The sequence below is a fragment of the Cetorhinus maximus genome, chromosome 24 (genome assembly GCF_964194155.1).
Source record: "Cetorhinus maximus chromosome 24, sCetMax3.hap1.1, whole genome shotgun sequence".
Classification (NCBI taxonomy): domain Eukaryota; kingdom Metazoa; phylum Chordata; class Chondrichthyes; order Lamniformes; family Cetorhinidae; genus Cetorhinus; species Cetorhinus maximus.
In genome coordinates this window covers 45,001,226-45,022,686 of record NC_135902.1, presented here as the reverse complement: position 1 = coordinate 45,022,686, position 21,461 = coordinate 45,001,226, and the positions used below count along the sequence as shown (strand labels likewise).

Sequence of the window (21,461 nt, the reverse complement as noted above, 5' to 3'; positions counted from 1 at the left end):
AGCTGTCAAAGTAGTGAAGCCAGTCAGTGACAGGATAATAATTATGAGAGTAGATGCTAAGCCCAAACCTGTTAACATCATATAGGTTTATCTCCCAACAACTGAGACAGATGACAACACAGTTTTGGTTGTGTACCAAAAGATCCAAGAGATTATTGCTGCATGTTCAAAGAGAGAATGTTTAGTGGTTATGGGAGACTTAATGCAAAGTTGGAAGCAAATACAAAACATGGAATTTGTGGCAAGTATGGACTGGGTACAACCAATAAAAGGAGGTTAATGCTCCTTGATTGTTTAGAAGACAACAAGTTGCTTGCCTTGAATACATGCTTCCATCACAGAGATTGCTTTCCATGGACTTCCCCTGGCAAATATCACAAGATCCAAATTGATATCATAGTCAAAAGAAGAGGTAGACGAGAAGGGCTATATTCCAGAGCTTTGCCTAGGGCCAATTGCTGATCCGACCATCAACTGGCATGGGCAAAGATCAAAAGAAAAATTTGGTGTCATGAGCTAAAGAACAGGAAAATATAGAAGAGTACACTGGAATTCATTACAAGAAACCCAAGAGGGCTCAGATTGAGCAATGCCTCCCTTGAGCGCCTACTGAACGCAGTGGTGCTCTGCCATGAAGTCCTCTACTCCTCTCATCACTCTGGGCGAAGACCAGCAAGCAAAGTCACCAATCTAGCATTGGAGGCAGTGGCAGTGGTGGTCAGTGCCAACGCCCTGCAAAAGAGGACAGCCATCCAGTGCAGGAAGAGGGTGAATGGTCTAATCCATTCTGCCAGAGTAAGTCACTCTTCTCATCGTTCTCAACTCACACACTCTCAAACCCATCATACATCCACAGGGATCTCACACCTCAAGGGACAACACCACTAACTCTCACACACACCCTCGCATCTCCATCAGGCTCATATCCTCTTGCGCTCGCAACCTCATCTCATCCATATCTCCGTTCAACACACAAACATTCCACGCAGTGCCATGCGTCCTGTTCACACTCTCTCCATCTGTTTTCGTGCAGGAGAAACTGGTTCACAATAGCAGCGAGAGGACCCAGACCAGGGGTGGAGTGGCCCACATTAGACCCCTCAATCACTTTGAGGAGCATGCCATTGCACTGACTGGTGAGGATGTGGACTGTGCCTGCGGTGACAGTAAGGTCGTCGACGAACACCCCCGTGAAGATCCTGCACCAGATCACCCTTCTCTCAAACGCAACTGTGAGTTCTCACTCTCCTGCTTTTGACTCTGCCGCCATGCATTAATCACCTCTACTTTGGTTCACAGGAAGCTCTGCCGAGTGACTGACACCCTCAGCCAGCCAGACCCTCAGTTCCATCAAGATCCACAGCTCCAGCCAAGAGGACATCTCCATTGAAGACCTGGAAATAAACAGCCTGGAAGACCTATCATACCTCGGTGGGACCTAGATATAGAGCAGGCTTGGGTTCACAATATGATGGTCACCACATGGACTCGTGTCCACAGCATGAGGAGGCAGGTTCAGCCAAGCTCCCCAGCACTCAGGACTGATGGGGAAGAGGCATCTGTGAGGTCCGAGTCAGATGATGATCCTCTGGATTTGACCTTCCAACTCATCATGGAGAGCCAGCAGAAGGCGGGGGAACATCAGGCAGAGCTATTGGAAGCCCTCGGCAGAGTGGCACATGGGTTGGAGGAGCGCATTGGCCTGCTCGCTGATGAAGTCATGCCCACATTTGCACATTTGGAGGTCTCCATGGGAAGGATGGCAGATGCCATGGAGACCCTGGTCCAGTAGAATGTGGAGATGCGTACAGACCTGCACTCCATCGCGGAAGCCATGGTTGAGTTCCTACAGTGGCAAAGCGAGAGGGAAACGGGGCACTTTACAATCTGAAAATACATTCAATGTCACTGAGTAATGTGTAATGGTGCCTTTCAGCTTCATTTGCACGCATGTGGTGCCTTCCTCCATCACGCTCATCTCAATATCCTGAGCATTTTCAATGCTCTGTCTGCTGGGGTTCACTTTCAGTTGTCCATCTGAGCTGACCTGCATCTCCGCCCACCCACTGATTGCACTCCCATGCAGCACGATGAGGCTCCTCTCACTTCTGATTTCAGAAGCATGGTGGTTGTAAAGTATGTTTTCAGCTCCCCTGTCCTTTCCTCTCCCCGAGTCACCCATGTCCTTTCCCCCATCACTGTTGCCCACCCCCCAGCATCACTTTTCACCTCCCCACCGTCAGCTACCAACCAGAACCCTTTTCTTTCCAGGGTGTCCAGGTGAACGTGCACATTCCCTATTTTCCTGAGAATTTCATTCCCATCCACATTAACCTCCCCGACCGCCTCCTTCCCACCCACAGAGTCCGTGTCTGCCTCTGAGATCCCACCAACCAACTACTCTCACCGTCCCTTCTATCACTCCCGTCGCACCCTCACCCTCCCACCCTACCGCTCACTCTGCCCCCCTCCTCTCATACTCACCATTCCCTCATAGTATGCCCACCCTCAGTTTTCTGCTCAGGAGGCAGTCATCAATTCCATAGACCCTTCCCTTGCATGTTCGCTTGGATATCCTCCCACTACTCCCAGTCCCCCTCCTTCCCCTGGAGTCCTACCCCCACCAAACTCCTTCCCTTATACATTCCTCCCACTTTCATTCCACTCTGTTACACCCTCCTCGCCTCGTACTCCCCCCACCACCGACACCATTATTTCCCCATTCCCAACCTCACTTTCCCCCCACCCCCACGGCACATTTTTTCCACTTCATTGGCGATCATCCATAGCAGCCCATGGTCAAGACCCTGATATCCTGAAGCAGACCCCAGACATCAATGGTGACTTTCCACCTTCCATGAGCTGCTTCACAGTGGAGCCATGCCATGAAAATCCACCCAGCATGCGATTCACACATTCTTCCAGGATCCGGTAGCTGTAGGGCTCCACATCTTCTGCTCCTCGGATGTCCACAATGTGAATAAGGCCCTAACGGTCAGTCCCAGCTTCTGCACATCACACTTTCCAAGGTGTGTTCTGAGCCCATGTGTTTTCCTGCCGATGTGCCTGGGTGATCCAGCGTAGGAGGCATTATTCCGGAAAGCAGGGCTTATAATTACATGCAGATGTATTAAAGTGACATCCCCAATGTGTGGCAGCAGGAAAGGTGGAGCAGATGATCGTAAACTGTTTTCACGATGTCATAAAACCAACTTTTGGCCTTCTCACCATATTGACCACTGGCGGCCATCATGACGCATGATGCCTGACGCCAATGGGGACAGAAAATTCCGGCTGAGGTCACTGACTTTGAAAGCCACTGGCAGAATTGTTTGGATATTTGGTATGGGCTATGGATCTTTGGGCAGAAAGTAGGCTAATGAATCCAAAGCTCCTCATTCAGTTAATAATCAGCTCTCCCAGGATTACAGGCTCAAGATTGGATGTGTGGGGTAAAGCAGGTGTCAGCATTCTTTTTTGATGCTGCCTCACTTTTTGTCCCTTCTATTCCACGTAGAGAACAATCTAAAGAATCCACACAATCTTAGATACTCTTTGATATCCCTTACTGCGGATGGAGTTAAAATCTGCTCGTGACTAGAGTACTTCTGGACCTTTAAAATCTAGGTCATCAGCTACTCAAGACAAAAAAAAATCCTAAACATCTGACCTTTAAAAGGGAACTTCACACATTATGCTCCTATTTTACAAATAAACTGTCGAATTTTAGCTCCAATTGCTTTACTTCGTGGTAGCAACCCTGTGCTGATTATGTGGGCTTACATCATTGCTAATATATTTTATATAAGGTTCAGAGGTGAGCTAGTATTACGTTTTCATAAATCTTGCTCCTGACTAGTATGTTCCAACCCACTTCTCAGATATTAATGTGCTACAAGAAGAAAAAAGATTTGTCTGATAACTTTGACCAATATTCTTTAATTAATACATCTATTGTTCTCACAATATTTAATACTACAGAACAGATTAGTGTTTTGTCTCAAAAGATAAAACAGTAGCAATTACTAATAGAAATTCAACTAGTTGTAGTATATTGGCTGAGATTCTGATAAAAATTGGGATTCTACTACATTTTTATACTTAGCAAATGTACTAGTAAACATGAAACAATTCTACAAACCTGGCCAGCAGTACTATCAAGTTTGGCCAAACCATTTTCAAGTCTATCCATTTTAGCAATCAAATCTTTCCTTTGCTTAGAGAGCAGGTTTTGATAGAGCTTTATTTGTTCCAAAAATGTTTTGGGTGTGGTGTAGTTGTAGCGTCTTTCAGTAGCTAGGTAGATTGAAGACATCTCTTGGACACTTCTGTGTACGAATGACATGAACTGGCTTATAGAGTTCTTCACTTCAACCTGAAATATAGTTTAGTATGTAAAAAGTACTCAGTACACAGTGTTATAAGAAATAGATGCAAGTTAATAATACTACCTCACAAAAAGATGAACTTTGAAACATATTTATGAACTTAAAGGGAAATGGAAGACACCATCAAATTGATTATAAATGTCTTACTAGGAAATAGATAGATATTTCATTGCCTCTTGAAAATTAAACAGTTTGGCTTAAAATTTTTGATGAGACCCATCTTCGGTAGGATGAGGCTTCCATGCACCCAGGAGATGCTTCCATATATTATATTCTATATATTCAAGAGGCCTTCCTGTACCAAATTAGAAATGGTTTTGGAGGCTTGCTGTGGCAAGATCAAGGCAGCCAACTAGCTGTGTGAAAAGATTTTTTTTCAGTAAAAAATTATGAAATTGCATGTTGGGGCTCATTCAATGCCAAGCTATGACAGCACTACCACAAACTCATCTTTTAAAGATCCTGGTGATCTCCTTTGCAAATCTTAGGATGCTGGTTGCTGAAATCTAACAGATAGCCCACAGCAGTCAGGGAAAGTGGGAAGAAATATGCTGACGGTTGTCTCCATCCATTTAATTTGCATGTGCTTACCCATATATGAAAATCTAGATCTAAATTTTTATTAACCAAGCTTGAATCAAACCAATCCATTTATGCTCCTGCAGTGAGTTCTACATGCTCGCTCCCATTACAGAAAAAGCTAAAATAAAGCAGGGAAGGTACTGTGGTTTGTCCATGGATTAGTTTTCCACCTGGGGTGTAAGCAAGGCTTTGGTTAGGGCTTTATTAATAAATATGGTCCGTTAATATTATCGGGGCTGCATATTTCAACAAATAACAATCTGCAAAATAAAATGAAACTGTGGATAAAAATCACCTAGAATTTCCATAGAGTTCTCTAAATCATCTTCCCTAATCTTGGTAGGAAATTATCAGAAACATTGGAGATATGCTTAACTTGACCCTTAACTGAAGTTATGATGGAAGATCAAATGAACCCATGGAAATTCTAAATGATTATATTGAAGTATGGGCGATATCCTGCAGTAAGAAACTAAATTTCTCCTATTTATAAACAGCAAAACGATTTACAATTTTTGGTGCCTCATTCTGAAAGAAGTTAGAAATTTTTAAAAATTCATTCATGGGATATGGACATTACTGTATAAGCCAGCATTTATTTCTCATTCCCTAATTGCCCTCGAGAAGGTGGTGGTGAGTTGCCTTCTTGAACTGCTGCAGTCCACGTGGTGTAGGTACACCCACAGGGCTGTGAGGGCGGGAGTTCCAGGTTATTGACCCAGCGACAGTGAAGGAACAGCAATATAGCTCCAAGTCAGGATGGTGAGTGGCATGGAGCGGAATTTCCAAGTGATGGTGTTCCCATGTATCTACTGCCCTTGTCCTTCTAGATGGTAGTGGTCATGGACTTGGAAGGTGCTGTATAAGCAGGTTTGGTGAGTTCCTGCAGTGCAACTTGTAGATGGTATACACTGCTACCACTGTGCACTGGTGGAGGAGGGAGTGAATGTTTGTGGATAGTGTACCAATCAAGCTGGCTGCTTTGTCCTGGATGGTGTCAAGCTTCTTGAGTGTTGTTGGAGCTGCACTCATCCAGGCAAGTGGAGAGTATTCCAACACACTTCTGACTTGTGCCTAGTAGATGGAGGACAGGTTTTGTGGAGTCAGGGAGTGAGTTATTCACTGCAGGATTCCTTGCCTCTGATCTGTTCTTGTAGCTACAGTATTTATATGGCTAGTCCAGTTCCGTTTCTGGTCAATAGTGACCCCTAGGATGTTGATTGTGGGGGATTCAGTGATGGTATTGCCATTGAATGTCAAGGGGCAATGGTTAGATTCTCTTATTAGAGATGGTCATTACCTGGCACTTGTGTGGCACGAATGTTACTTGCCACTCATCAGTCCAAGCCTGGATTTGTCCAGGTCTTGTTGCATTTGGACATGGACTGCTAGAGTATCTGAGGAGTTGCAAATGGTACTGAACATTATGCAATCATCAGCAAACATCCCCACTTCTGGCCTTATAGTGGACGGAAGTTCATTGATGAAGCAGCTGAAGATGGTTGGGCCAAGTACACTACCCTGAGGAACTCCTGTATTGATGTCCTGGAACTGAGATGATTGGCCTCCAACAATCACAACTATCTTCCATTGTGCTAAGTTCAACTCCGACCAGCGGAGTGATTTCTCCCTGATTCCCATTAACTCCAGTTTTGCTAGGGCTCCTTGATGCCACACATGGTCAAATGCTGCATTGATGTCAAGGGCAGTCACTCTCACTGCACCTCTGGAGTTCAGCTCTTTTGTCCATGTTTGGACTAAGGCTGTAATGATATTAGGAGCTGAGTGGCCCTGGCGTACCCAAACTGGGTGTCAGTGAGCAGGTTATTGCTAAGCAAGTGCTGCTTGATAGCACTGTTGATGACCCCTTCCACCATTGTACTGATGTAAGGTAGACCGATGGCCAGGTTGGATTTGTCCTGCTTTGTGTATAGGGCATACCTGAGCAATCTTTCACATTCACAGAATCACACAGTGCAGAAGAGGCCATTCGGCCCATTGAGTCTGCACCGACACGTGAGAAACACCTGACCTACCTAACTAATCCCATTTACCAGCACTTGGCCCATAGCCTTGAATGTTATGATGTGCCAAGTGCTCATCCAGGTATTTTTTAAAGGATGTGAGGCAACCCACCTCCACTACCCTCCCAGGCAGCGCATTCCAGACCGTAACCACCCTCTGGGTAAAAAGGTTTTTCCTCACCTAAACCTCCTGCCCCTCACCTTGAACTTGTGTCCCCTCATGACTGACCCTTCAACTAAGGGGAACAGCTGCTCTCTATCCACCCTGTCCATGCCCCTCATAATCCTGTACACCTCGATCAGGTCGCCCCTCAGTCTTCTCTGCTCCAACAAAAACAACCCAAGTCTATCCAACCTCTCTTCATAACTTAAATGTTTCATCCCAGGCAACAAACTGGTGAATCTCCTCTGCACCCCCTCCAGTGCAATCACATCCTTCCTATAAGGTGGCAACCAGAACTGCACACAGTACTCCAGCTGTGGCCTCACCAAGGTTCTATACAACGCCAACATGACCTCCATACTTTTGTAATCTATGCCTCGATTGATAAAGGCAAGTGTCCCATAAGCCATTTTCACCACCCGACTAACATGCCCCTCCGCCTTCAGAGATCTATGGGCACACACGCCAAGGTCCCTTTGTTCCTCAGAACTTCCTAGTGTCATGTCATTCATTGAATACTTCCTTGTCAAATTACTCCTTCCAAAGTGTATCTCCTCACACTTTTCGGGTTAAATTCCATCTGCTACTTATCTGCCCATTTGACCATCCCGTCTATATCTTCCTGTATCCCAAGACACTCAATCTCACTGTTAACCACCCGGCCAATCTTTGTGCCATCCATAAACTTACTAATCCTACCCCCCACATAGTCATCTATGTTGTTTATGTAAATGACGAAAAATAGGGGACCAGCACAGATCCCTGTGGTACGCCACTGGACACAGGCTTCCAGTCACTGTAGCAGCCGTCTGTCATCACCCTCTGTCTCCTACAACTAAGCCAATTTTGAATCCACCTCATCAAATTGCCCTGTATCCCATGTGCATTTGCCTTCTTTATAAGTCTCCCATGGGACCTTGTCAAAGGCTTTGCTGAAATCCATATAAACTACATCAACTGCACTAACTTCATCTACATACCTGGTCACTTCCTCAAAAAATTCAATCAAATTTGTTAGGCATGACCTCCCTCTAACAAAGCCATGATGACTATCCCTGACCAAACCTTGCCTGTCCAAGTGGAGATAGATTCTCTCCTTCAGAATTTTCTCCAATAGTTTCCCTACCACTGACGTGAGACTCACTGGTCTGTAGTTCCCTGGCTTAATTCTACAACCCTTCTTAAATAGCGGAACCACATTAGCTGTTCTCCAGTCCTCTGGCACCTCCCCCGTGGCCAGAGAGGAATTAAAAATTTGGGTCAGAGCCCCTGCGATCTCCTCCCTTGCCTCCCTCAGCAGCCTGGGACACAAATCATCCGGACCTAGAGATTTGTCCACTTTTAAGCCTGCCAACACCTCCAATACCTTGTCACTCCCTATATCAATTTGCTCAAGAACCTCACAGTCTCTCTCCCCGAGTTCCATACCTTCATCCTCATTCTCTTGGGTGAAGACGGATGTGAAGAATTCATTCAACACTCTACCAATGTCCTCTGGCTCCACCCATAGATTGCCCCCTTGGTCCCTAATGGGACCTTTCCCTGGTTATCCTCTTTCCATTGATATACTTATAGAATATCTTGGGATCTTCCCTACTTTTACCAGCCAGAGCTTTCTCGTATCCCCTCCTTTGCTCTCCTAATTGCTTTTTTAAGCTCCACCGTGCATTTTCTGTACTCCACTAATGCCTCCGCTGATTTGCTCCCCTTGTACCTGCTAAAAGCTTCTCTTTTCCTTCTCATCGTATCCGGAATATCTCTGGTCATCCATAGTTCTCTGGGCTTGTTGCTCCTTCCTATCACCCTAGAGGGAAAGTGTTGAGCCTGTACCCTCCCCATTTCCTTTTTGAACACCCCCCACTGCTCTTCTGTAGATTTCCCCACAAGTAGCTGTTCCCAGTCTACCTTGGCCAGATCCTGCCTTATTTTACTAAAATCCACTCTCCCCAATCCAACATTTTTTCTGCAACTTGTCTATTTCTTTGTCCATAACAAGCTTAAATTGTATCATGTTGTGATCACTATCACTAAAATGCTCCCCCGCCATCACCTCAGCCACCTGTCCGGCTTCATTCCCCAGAATTAGGTCCAGCACTGCGCCGTCCCTTGTTACCCTCTACACATTGATCGAAAAAGTTCTCCTGTACACATTTCAAGTAATCCACTCCATCCAAGCCCTTAACACTATGTCTATCCCAATTAATGTTGGGAAAGTTGAATATAATTACCCTATTGTTATTGTTTTTACACACCTCCGCAACTTGTGCACATATTTGCTCCTCAATTTCCCGCTGACTATCTGGGGGCCTATAATAAACACCTAACAATGTGGCTGCCCCTAAGCTCTACCCACAAAGCTTCATTCGATGCTCCCTCCAAGATATCATCTCTCCTTACTGCAATAACTGACTCCTTAACTAATAATGCAATGCCTCCTCCTCTTTTACCCCCTATTCTGTCTCGCCTGAAGATTCTATATCCCGGAATATTGAGCTGCCAATCCTCCCCCTCCCTCAACCACATCTTTGTGATGGCTACTATATCACAATTCCACACCTCAATCCTCACCCTTAACTCATCTGTTTTACCTGTAATACTCCTGGCATTAAAGTAGAGGCCATCCAGCCTTGCCTTATACCCTTGAAACTTAATGCAGCTGTACTCCCTCTGACTTGATTGTTTTACTGTATTATGATGTGTCCCTATTCTGCTAACATTCTGTGTCCCCTCCCGCTGCCGAATTAGTTTAAACTCCTCCCAACAGCACTAGCAAACCCGCCCGCAAGGATGTTAGTCCCGCTTTGGTTCAGATGTAGACCATCCCAATTGTACAAGTCCCATCTTCCCCGAAACGGTCCCAGTGATCCAGGAATCTAAAACCCTCCTTCCTGCACCAACTCTTAAGCCACATATTCATCTGCGTTATTGTCCTATTTCTGTGCTCGTTAGCACGTCGCACTGGGAGTAATCCAGAGATTATAACCCGAGAGTTCCTGCTTTTTAGTCTACTGCCTCACTCCCTGAATTCTTGATGCAAGACCTCATCCCTCTTTTTACCTACGTCATTGGTACCAACATGTACCATGACCTCTGCCTTTTCATCCTCCCACTTCAGGATGCCCTGCAGCCATTCAGTGACATCCCGGACCCTGACACCAGGGAGCAACACACCTGGACGGCCACAATAGCACCTATCTGTTCTCCTCACTATAGAATCCCCTATTACTATTGCTCTTCCTCTCTTCCTCCCCTCCTGTACAGACAGGCTGCTTGTGGTGCCAGAAGCTTGGCTCTGTCTGCACTCACTGGAGGAACCAGCGCCCTCATCAGCCTCCAAAATGGAATACCGATTTGCGAGCAGGACCCCAGGGGACTCCTGAACTACCTGCCTGTTTCTCTTGGACTGCCTGGTGGTCACCCATTCCCTTCCTTCCTCAAGTCCCTTCAGTTGCGGTGTGACCACCTCTCTAAACGTGCTATCCATGATGCTCTCAGACTCGCGGATGCTCCACAGTGTCCCCAGCCACCGTTCCAGCTCTGAAACCCGAGCTTACAGGAGCTGCAGCTGGACACACTTCCTGCACACATGCTGGACCCGGGCACTGGAAATGTTCCCAACTTCCCACATGGAACACGAGGAGCACACCACGGCTTTGAGCTCCCCTGCCTTGACTTATCCCTTTAAATTAAACCTTTTAAATCAATTACTCTCGGACCCTTCTTTCCTGATCCTTGTTACTACAGAATATACAAAGTATAAACCACAAAAAGACCTTAAACTATAAGTGATAAAAGCAGTAAATACTTACTTGACCTTACCCACTACTTACCAGACATTGCTGGATAAATACCACTGTTATAGCTGTACTGGAACAGCTTGGCTAGGGGTGCGGCAAGTTCTGGAACACAAGTCTTCAGTAATATTGCTGGAATATTATCATAGCCTTTGCAGTATCTAGTGTCTTCAGCCATTTCTTAATATCACGAGGAGTGAATCGAATTGGCTGAAAACTGGCATCTGTGATGCTGGGGAGCTCAGAAGGAGGTCGAGATGGATCATCCACTCGGCATTTCTGGTTGAATATTGTTGCAAATGTTTCAGCCTTATTTTTTGCACTGATGTGCTGGGCTCTGCCATCATTGAGAATGGGGATATTTGTGGAGCATCCTCCTCCAGTGAGTTGTTTAATTGTCCAACACCATTCACAACTGGATGTAACAGGACTGCAGAGCTTAGAGTGATCTGTTAGTTGTGGAATTGCTTAGTTCTGTTTACCGCTTGCTGCTTATGCTGCTTGGCATGCAAGTAGCCCTGTTTTGTGGCTTCACCAGGTTGATAGCTCATTTTTAGGCATGCCCTCCTGCACTATTCATTGAACCAGGATTGATCCCCTGACTTGGAGATAATGGTCGAGTGGGAGATATGCCGGGCCGTAAGATTATAGATTGTGGTTGAGTACAATTCTGCTGCTGATGGCCCACAGCACCTCATGGATGCCTAGTCTTGAGTTGCCAGATCTGTTCCAAATCTATCCCATTTAGCACGGTGCTAGTGCCAGACAACACATTGGAGGGTATCCTCAATGTGAAGATGGGACCTCGTGGTCACTTTTGCCGATACTGTCATGGACAGATGCATCTGCGGCAGGCCGGTTGATGAGGATGAGGTCAAGTCTGTTTTTCCCTCTTGTTGGTTCCCTCATCACCTGCTACAGACCAAGTCTTGCAGCTATGTCCTGCAATGGTGCTACTGAGGCACCCTTGGTGACAGACACTGAAGTCCCCCACCCGGAGTAAATTTTGTGCCTTTGCCATTCTTAGTGCTTCCTCCAAGTGGTCAACATTGTTATGAAGCTATTAATGTATATGATATTATTGGAAAATATTTTTCTTTTAAAATAGAGGTTTAGCCTGTGGGTGTGTCTTAATTGGATTAAAGCCAGCTAGTCTGGCTGCTTTGATGTGTACAAGTTTAGAGATATAAGAGACGTAGAGTGCATTTGCATTTTTTTGAATAGAGAATTCAAGAAGGCAAGTGAAATTTGGCAGCTAGCAAGCAGAGACCAAGCAATATGTTTATATTACAAGTAAAATTGATACTATGAAAGGGGTTTTATTGTTCAAAGAGGTTGGTGATACAATGAGAATTTACATTAAATGAGCTGTGCTAGGTATAACTTCAACAGTTTTGTGTGTGAGGGGCAGAGGCAATGTAAGATCAAAGCAACTGTAAGCCTACGACTGTCTCCACAGGAACCAAAGTGAAAGGAACCTCACTTTGAATTTGTAAGGTGAAAATGCTTTGCCTGGTGTCTGCTGAAAGTCTATGTGTTGCTGTTGCCTTAATGGAGATTAGTCTGGGAATTTGTTAAAAGTTATGATCGTAGTAATTTGTAGCCATGTGCATGTGTTTAATGTATTATAACTTAATAAACTGCTTAATTTAGTTTAATATAAAAACCTCCCAAGAACTGATGGTCTGATTCCTGAATTGAGAGTTGCATCTCAAACATAACAATTAAAAATGTAGTTTATGACAGTTCTTTAAAGTTTCCTTCTGGAATTTTTAAATAACTCAGCTTTACCAAACTGCTGTCTCATAACAAACATGGAGGAGTACTGATTCATCAGCTAAAGGGGCTGGGGGTCAGCGGGGTGTGGGTTGGCGCGGGGGGTGTTGCGGGAGGGGGTGCAGTATGTTCTAATCAGCAGGGTTCCTTGCCCATGTTTAACCTGATGCCATGAAACTTTAAGGGGTCCATAGTTGATGTTCAGGACTCCCAGGGCAACTTCCTCCAGACTGTATATCACTGTGCCACCACCTCTGCTGGGTCTGCTCTGTTGGTGGGACAGGACTTATCAAAGGACAGTGATGGTGGTGTCTGGGACAGTCTGTAAGTTATGATTCCGTGAGTATGACTATGGCCGGAATTTTCTGGCCTCGTCATGGCGGGACCCATTGCAGGAGATTCGGCGGCCCAGCTAAAAGTCCGTTGACTTTCGGCACAATTGGACATTCTTAGTGGCAGGTGGAGCTGGAAAATCAGGCTATTGCTTGACTTGTCTGTGAGACAGCTTTCCCAGTTTTGGCACTAGCTCCCAGATGTTAGTAAGGAGGACTCTGCAGAATCAACAGGGCTGAGTTTGCAGTTGTCATTTCCGGTGCCTGGGTTGATGCCAGGTGGTCTGTCCAGTTTCATTCCTTTTAGGCTTTGTAGTGGTTTGATACAAATGAGTGGCAGTTCAGAGTCAGCCACATTGTGGATTTGGAATCACATGTAAGCCAGACCAGGTAAGGATGGAGATTTCCTTCCCTACACATTAGTGAAGCAGATGGGTTTTTAACAACAATGGTTTCATGGTCATCGTTAGACTTTTAATCCAGATTTTCATTCAATTCAAATTTTACCATCTGCCATAGTGGGATTCGAACTCAGGTACCCAGAGCATAAGCCGGGCAGCAGGCAGGCAACATACCATGTGTGACACTCAATCCTGCTTACAAAGGATGCTACCTGTCCTCCTAATTATTGAATCCCCTACAACTGCCACATTGTGCTTCCCCCCCCTTCTCCTCCTCCACATCCCTTTGCAGAACCTCCTGCTCCAAGATGCCATGGTCTGCATCCTGGCTCTCCTTCCAACAGTCTTTATCCTGATCTTTACAGATAGTATGTACTTTGTACCTGTTGAATTGGACAGTTTCTGTTGATCATCATTCTCTATCTTACCTGAATTCCCCTTACTCTGTACACTATTGGTCATACAAATCCCACTCTGAACCTGTAAGTCTATACAAGATGTGACCAAAGTCTGAAACAAACTATCTAGATACTGGTCCCCTCCCTTATGTGTCAGATTGTCTCTAGTTTTCATTCCAGCTCAATGATTCTGAGCATGAAAGGTTTTTAGACAAGAGACATCTACTGCAGATGTGTTCACTCTGGATAGTACCACTGTCCACAAACTTTCACATACTCCAGTCCAAAAACACAAACTACTCTATCATATTAGTCTGTTATTTGTGGACTTTTTAGTTTGTTTTAAGATTTTTTTAATACACTAACTTGTGTTACACTCCCCATGGATCATGAAGGAATTTCTCAAAATCATCCTAACAGAAAAACTGGATGGACATGATTACAGGAGCAAACTAAAATAACAAACTAAACATAAATTAACAAGCAAGTTGCATTCCACAGAAATTATAACTTATATTTTAAATAGCTGACGCAACAAAGAGGTCTCTGATTGCTCAGGCAGTCACTTCAGCATATATGGTATTAATCTCAGCCACAGAATCTCACAAAACTCCATTATTCCCAGGCAGAGTTTCAAATCCTTTATTCATGCAGGAGTTAGGTCCAAAGTCCCAACCAACAGCAGCTTTACCACTCCTGCGTTCTATGGCTACAGTGTTCACCAAAAGGCACAACTTATCAATCCTTCACAGTTCTACTCCTGGAATCAGCCTTTTTGGTTTCCTTCTTAGGCTGTACCACAACTTTCCACCTTAGCTGCCTTACACTTACAGCTTCAAAATCACTGTCCTGTTCTGTTCTCCTACTGAAAAATTGAACTTTAAGAGCCCAGCCTGCTCTGACCACTGGCTGAAATTTGACCTCTCAGTCTGGTGTTTTTTTCTCCAATTAGTTTCTCCAAAGCAGCCACAGGCTAATTTCTCAGAATTCTGATGTCACAGCCAGGAATTCCATTTAGCAATTCCCACTCCTAAAAAATATTGGAGATTTGAGTTCCTGTTTCAATTAGGAGCTGTCTCAAAAAAAAAACCACAGGCTTTGAAACCATAGTCAGTGCAGACAACAGCTTGTAAATTATCAATTTCTTCATACTTGTACTAAGTCCTAAAACACTACAATATTTTAAACACTTACTATGTCGGGCTTGCATAAGCTACAATTCCCTCTTGCATCAAGTTCCTAACTTTTGCTCTCTGTTCTGTAATCACCCAGTGTGTCAGCAGATACTGTCCACTTTTGTATATTTTTTGAGCCACACCCCAGTTCCAATTGTTGACTCAGCTTCTTGAGCACAGTAATTAATAACCAATCAGGCAATTATTTACAGGTAATGGACAGTTAACTGTTACTGATAGGCAGTTTCTGTTAAATGGTGACTAGCTTGCAGTTTCTTTTAAAATTCTAAGTTAAATTCAAAAATTTAAACTAAAAACTAAAAAGTTAAAAATTTTAATTAGACACAAATCATCCAGAACTACTTACCAAAGAGTCCCACTTGTACTAAATTTCACTGTTTGCATTCTGTTCATGATGTACTTTGTTCTGTAATCATTCTGTGCTTATCTCAGAGTGAGATAAGAGAGAGATGTACAATGTTATGGTGATGAAAGTAGCTGTTTGGATACAATAGTGGAGTTGAAGTTCCATTGAACATCGAATAGAATACTGATGCTGTCCACCAGTCTGAATGATGGAGAAGTAGAATTACGTAAAAATAAAAGCTACTAAATTTACTTACCTCAATACCCTCAGTTTCCTCAAGGAAACGCTTACTGACAGACATCAAAGCTTCTTCTGGCCACTCGTGGAACCAGTCTATAGATGTGCAGTTTACCAGAGCAGGAAACTTACGAGCACGCACTCGAAGAACTGAACCCACAGGTGAAAAACACAAAACAACCTACAAAATCAAAAAAGTTGACACTTTAAAAAAAAAAAATACTGTAATTTGTCACTTGTAAAGAGTTAAAAAAATGTATAATTAACTTGTAATTAAAATTTTAATCTCAGTAAATATTGTTTTTAGTTGTATATTTAATTAATGCATTCATAACTTTAATATTTGGTTTAATACTGAAGCTATTATCATCATTCATAAACAACCTAACATTAAAAACATTCAGATTTTTCCTCTCTCCTTATGGATTCATAATTATTTACATTGAATTAAATAAAAAGATTTGTGATAAGAATATCAAAAATATTTGATTCATTATATCCAACAGTATAAATTAAAAAGCAAAATCTGTAGCTTTACATGGATACATGCAAAATGTCCAGTACAGTCTACAAGTCTATAAAGAACATAATTCATATTTCCTTCTGTCATTTAGCCAGTTGCTTAGGCAATTAGGTTTGTTTCCAAAACAAAAACAGAAATACCTGGAAAAACTCAGCAGGTCCAGCAGCAACGGCAGAGAAGAAAAGAGTTGACGTTTCGAGTCCTCATGACCCTTCAACAGAACTGAGCAATATCAGGAGAGGGGTGAAATATAAGCTGGTTTAAGGTGGGGGGGTGGGGGGAGAGAAGTTGGGGGTGGGGGGTGGGTGATTGTAGGGACAAGCAAGCAGTGATAGGAGCAGATAATCAAAAGATGTCATAGACAAAGGAACAAAGCGGTGTTGAAGGTGGTGATATTATCTAAACGAATGTGCTAATTAAGAATGGATGGCAGGACACTCAAGGTACAGCTCTAGTGGGGGTGGGGTGGAAAGACTAACAGGGCATTAAAGGTATAGATTTAAAAATAATGGAAATAGATGGGAAAAGAAAAATCTATATAAATTATTGGAAAAAACAAAAGGGAGGGGGAAGAAACGGAAAGGGGGTGGGGATGGAGGAGGGAGTTCAAGATCTAAAGTTGTTGAATTCAATATTCGGTCCGGAAGGCTGTAAAGTGCCTAGTCGGAAGATGAGGCATTTCCATTTTTATTTAGTTTTTGGGGGTAACGTGACTTGCTTCATATTTACAATTGGAATAAAAATGAGAAAAGTTATTTGCATGGCATTGTTGTCTCCTAGGTCCATGTGCAATCTCCCCACAATATTCACCAGACATGCTGCAGCCACTGAAGTAACGCTGCTTAAGAGCAGTAGGACAGTCAAAGGCAAATTGAAGGCAGGCAACATGGGAATGCAAAAGGTAATTAGTTGATGTTTGAATGCAACATGGCATGCTTTCATTCATTAATTTCATTTGGAATGCTTATTTTGTGTTTTATTATTCGTTCATGGAGTGCGAGCATTGCTGGCAAGGCCTGTATTTGTTGCCCAACCCTAATTTCCCTTGGGAAAGTGGTGGTGAGCTATCTTCTTGAACTGCTGCACTCTATGTGATGTAGGTACACATAGTGCTAATAGAAAGGGAATTCCAGGCATTTGACACAGAAACAATGAAGGAACAGTGATTTGGTCCCAAGTCAGGATGGTGTGCAATTTTGAGAGGAACCTGCAGGTGCTGGTGGTGTTCTCATGCATCTGCAGCCTTTGCTCTTCTTGATGATAGAGATTGTGGGCGGAATTGTCCCAGATTTGCATTAAGTGCAGATGGGAAAAAGTACACTTTACCCACTGGCCGCAATGGCTGCTTTTCACGCCATATTGTCCCAATCCTGCCTCATTAACGTTTATTCCTGGGAAACACGCCATTTCTTTGGCATGTGACCATCGTTATGCCCTCACCTCACATGTCCTCACCTCACCGCTTCGTCACATTGGGGCCATAATTAAAGGGCAGCCGTGCAAACACCTCTTAGTGCTTCCAACCCAGGACTGCTGTACAGAAGACATGGCCCCAAAAGGCAAAAAGACTGCAGCACCACGCGCCCACCCCCCCCTCCCCCCCCCCCCCCCCCCACCCGCACCCCCTCCGATTCAGTGATGCGTCCCTATAATATCTTTGGATGTCGTGGAGGCCTGCTGTGATGTCCTCTACCCGCACTCTGGCCGCAGGAGGGACAGCAACATCACCAATCTGGCTTGGGAGGTGGTGGCAGCAGTGGTTAGTGCCAAAGGCCTGCAAAAGAGGACAGCCACTCAGAGCCAAAAGAAGATGAATGATCTCCCCCGTTGCACCCGGGTAAGTCACTCTTCTCATGACTCTCAACTCAGCCACTCACAAATCCATCACACATCCACAGAGATCTCACTCACTGCCAGTTCAAGAGACATCACCATTCACTCTCTCACACATTGTCCTCATCCTGTTCATGGGACCACTCACTACCCCCACATGCCAGGCATACTTATCATCTGGCTTATCATCTTATCATGATAAGATGATACTTACATGATACTTATCATCTGGCTTAGCAGGCGCCCTGCTTACACTTTCTCCATCTCTATTCATACAGGACAAACTGGCACACAACAAAAGGGAGATGTCACAAACTGGTGGAGGAATGCCTGAAATCAAGGTCCTTACGGACTTTGAGAACAGAGTCAACCATCTGGCAGGCAAAGATCTGGACGGTTCCTGTGCTGACAGTGAGGCTGGCAGTGCTCAACCAAGCGAGGATCCAGCAATGCAACATCCATTAGACAACCATGCTGTGAGTGATGTGTCCTGTTTCACAGGCTATTGCCATGCACTAATTATCTCTCCTTGCTTTCACAGGCACATCTGGGAAACAGTTTTTGGAGTCCATGACCCAGGTCCTCGACTCAAGCCCCAAAGAAACCTCAGAAGAGGAATCTGCTGAAACCCTCATTGCAGACCTGTCACAGCACTCACCCACACTCTGCACCAGGACAAAGACACACGCCTCGGCCAAGCTTTAGAGTGATCTCAGGGTCGCTATCTGGTGAGCACCTTGCACTGTCTGATCCACAGCAAGCGGTGGCAAGGACTTCCCAGGTTTCCGGCACTCGGAGGACTGAGACCACAAATCTGCTGAGTACGAGTCAGGTGATGAACCTCTGGACTCAGTCATGCCTCAGTTGCTGGAGCTGCAAAGGCGAACTCGGGAACATCAGGAAGGGATGTCCACTGCACTCCTCAGGTTGCAAGGCATGATGGAGGAGTCCATCTGCCTTCAGTCTGAGGTAATAACGCCAGCATGCCAAAGCACCAAGGTCAACACCGGTAGGGTGGCGGACATCGGTCCTGCACTGCTGCACAGGCTGAGCTCCATCATTGATGCCATATTTGGCCTCTAACAGTGTATACGCAAGAGGGGTGTGGGGCAGCTCAATCTCACTCCAGCTTCTCCTTCTCCTCAAGGAGTCAGCCAGGGACCCTCAGGCATCCATAGGGAGGTGCACAACCTGGGGCCATCCACCCAGGTGACTCCGGGAATGTCCAGCCCACCCAAATCCACTCTTCCTGTGACCCCAGCAAATCCAGCTTCACAGGCCAAGGAGGGTGCTACTGCCAAACAGCAGGACCCTGAAAGCAGGCCGGAGCCCTCCAGATCTTGGCGCCCCAGAGGATGTGCGCCAAGGTCATCACAGACAGGGTGTAGCAGTCAACAAGTTACCTCCACCTCCACTGTAGATGTCAAGGAGCACCAAGACATGGCGGCAGTGTTAGGAACTTTAAGATGTAAGTGCACAGCCTGGGTATGGGTGTTAATCACTCGTATATAATGTTCACCTTATTAATAAAGTCCCAAGAATGTCTCCCTGCCTATGTCTCCTTGTTATGATGAGCAGTGTTCGTGTCACTCAGATGTGAAACCTTGGTTCCTGCACAAGATAAAAAGGCAAGTGTCCCAGTCCAGGGCCTCTTCCTTGTGCTTTGTGCAACCTTCCCAGCACACTGATGGTGTGCCTTCACTGTCACTGGTCACATCAGTCTTGCCTGCACCTCAATGGGGCTTATCATCGCTGCCAAATTGTCCTGGGCAGGGGGCACAGAGTTCCGTCATTCGCTCTGCATGCTCCCAGCATTTTTAAGGAACAGCTGCCCATGCCCCACCCCTGCCATCTCATCAGCATCTGTGTCTGGTGACAGTGTGATCCTGAAGGGTTCAGCTCAAGAAAGATGCCATAGGATCAGGAGAAGTTAAAGTTTCTCCATGATATGACTCTGTTGACAGAGTGCAAGTAAGGTGTCATCAGCCATTCACATAAGCTATGTGAGGATCTATGGAGTGTTCCCACTACGTGTCATCATCATCCTCCTGGAATGTAGGGACTATGGGCATCCGCTGTGTCTCCATGACAGGAGCCTTATCACAAAGGGCATGTGCGCTGCCATTAGCCAGACAGGAGTCAAGCAATCACAGAGCCAGTATGAGGATCTATGGGCAGAATTTCACCCATATTGGGCGGGCTCAGCGGAGGCGGTCTGGAAGCCGCTGCCCACAGTCGGGGCCGGAAGGCAATTTCACACTGGTGGGCCAATCAAGGCCCACCCAGCGTGAAACACGAGTGGCAGCGCTGAGTGCTGCCTGTGCGGGCGGTGGGAGGGAGTGCAAGCCAGGCGAGAGCAACCTTCGCGCGCTTCATAATCTCTCTGAGGCACATAACATTACATAAAAATGTAATGAAACATGTCCCCTCATGTGACTCTGTCACATGAGCAGGGACATGTTATTAATGAAAATTAAAGTTTTTATTTTATTTTTATTTGCTTTTGGAAACCCCATCCCGCCCTGGATGAAGTTTTCAAAAAATTGCAAAGGGCGCTTGGCCATTTTGCCTGCCCACCAAGCAGAAGGTTGGACAGGCAGTGAAAAATTTATTTTAATTAACTTTTTAATGGCCTTAATAGGCCTTTTAATTGTCGGCGGGCATGTTGCTGACTCCAGCGCGCGCCCGCCAACCGAAATATGCGAGTGTGATAACGTCGGAACACTCACCTGACGTCATCGCATGTTATTTTACGCTCAGTTGGGTCTGGCGCACGTCTGCCTGCTGAGCTAAAAATTTTACCCTGTGGTTTCTCCTCACTGCATGTTGTCATCAGCCTCCATGAATTTAACAGTTGTGAGGCTTATGAGTGCGACTGACTCGTCTGGCTAGTTTGATGGCCTCATCGTGGTTATCCTTGCCTTCGAGGACCTCCTCACCCTCATCCCCGTCGACATCCTTCTCATTGGAGGAGACATGCAGTTCCTCCATCTCCTCCTCAGCCAAGTTCTCTCCCCATTGCAGTGCCAGGTTGTGAAGGGCACAGCAGGTGATGATGATGTGTGACACCCTCTATGGACTGCATTGCAGGGCTCCATCAGACTGGTCCAGGCATTTTCAGCATTCCGATAGTTTGCTCTGCCAAGATGCGAATTGCAGCATAAGCCTCACTGTACCTTCTCTCTGCTGCACTCTCAGGCCACCGCACAGGTATCATCAGCCACGTACTTTGCAGATAGCCCTTGTCCCGAGGGGCCAAAGGTGCAGACTGTCTGAACCTTGGAAGATGTCAGGGATCTGAGACCTACTGAGAATGTAGGAGTCTTGGACATTCCCTGAGAATCATGTGCAGACCTGCAGGGAGCGTTTGTGGTGGTCACACATCAGCTGAACATTCAGTGAGTCGCAGCCCTTGCGGTTGGCATATTTGACCGCTTGATGCCATGGAGATCTGAGCACCATTTGAGT

General features: G+C 45.3%; 1 protein-coding gene across 1 annotated transcript in view; it reads right to left on the bottom strand.

The window, feature by feature from the left end:
• The window catches only part of LOC144699540 (dynein axonemal heavy chain 17-like), a 785,608-nt gene that overhangs the window by 191,835 nt on the left and 572,312 nt on the right, over positions 1–21,461 (bottom strand). Inside the window, 2 exon segments of the mRNA XM_078570587.1 lie at positions 4,142–4,375; positions 15,657–15,818. Of these exon segments, the coding sequence (XP_078426713.1) occupies positions 4,142–4,375; positions 15,657–15,818 (396 nt within the window).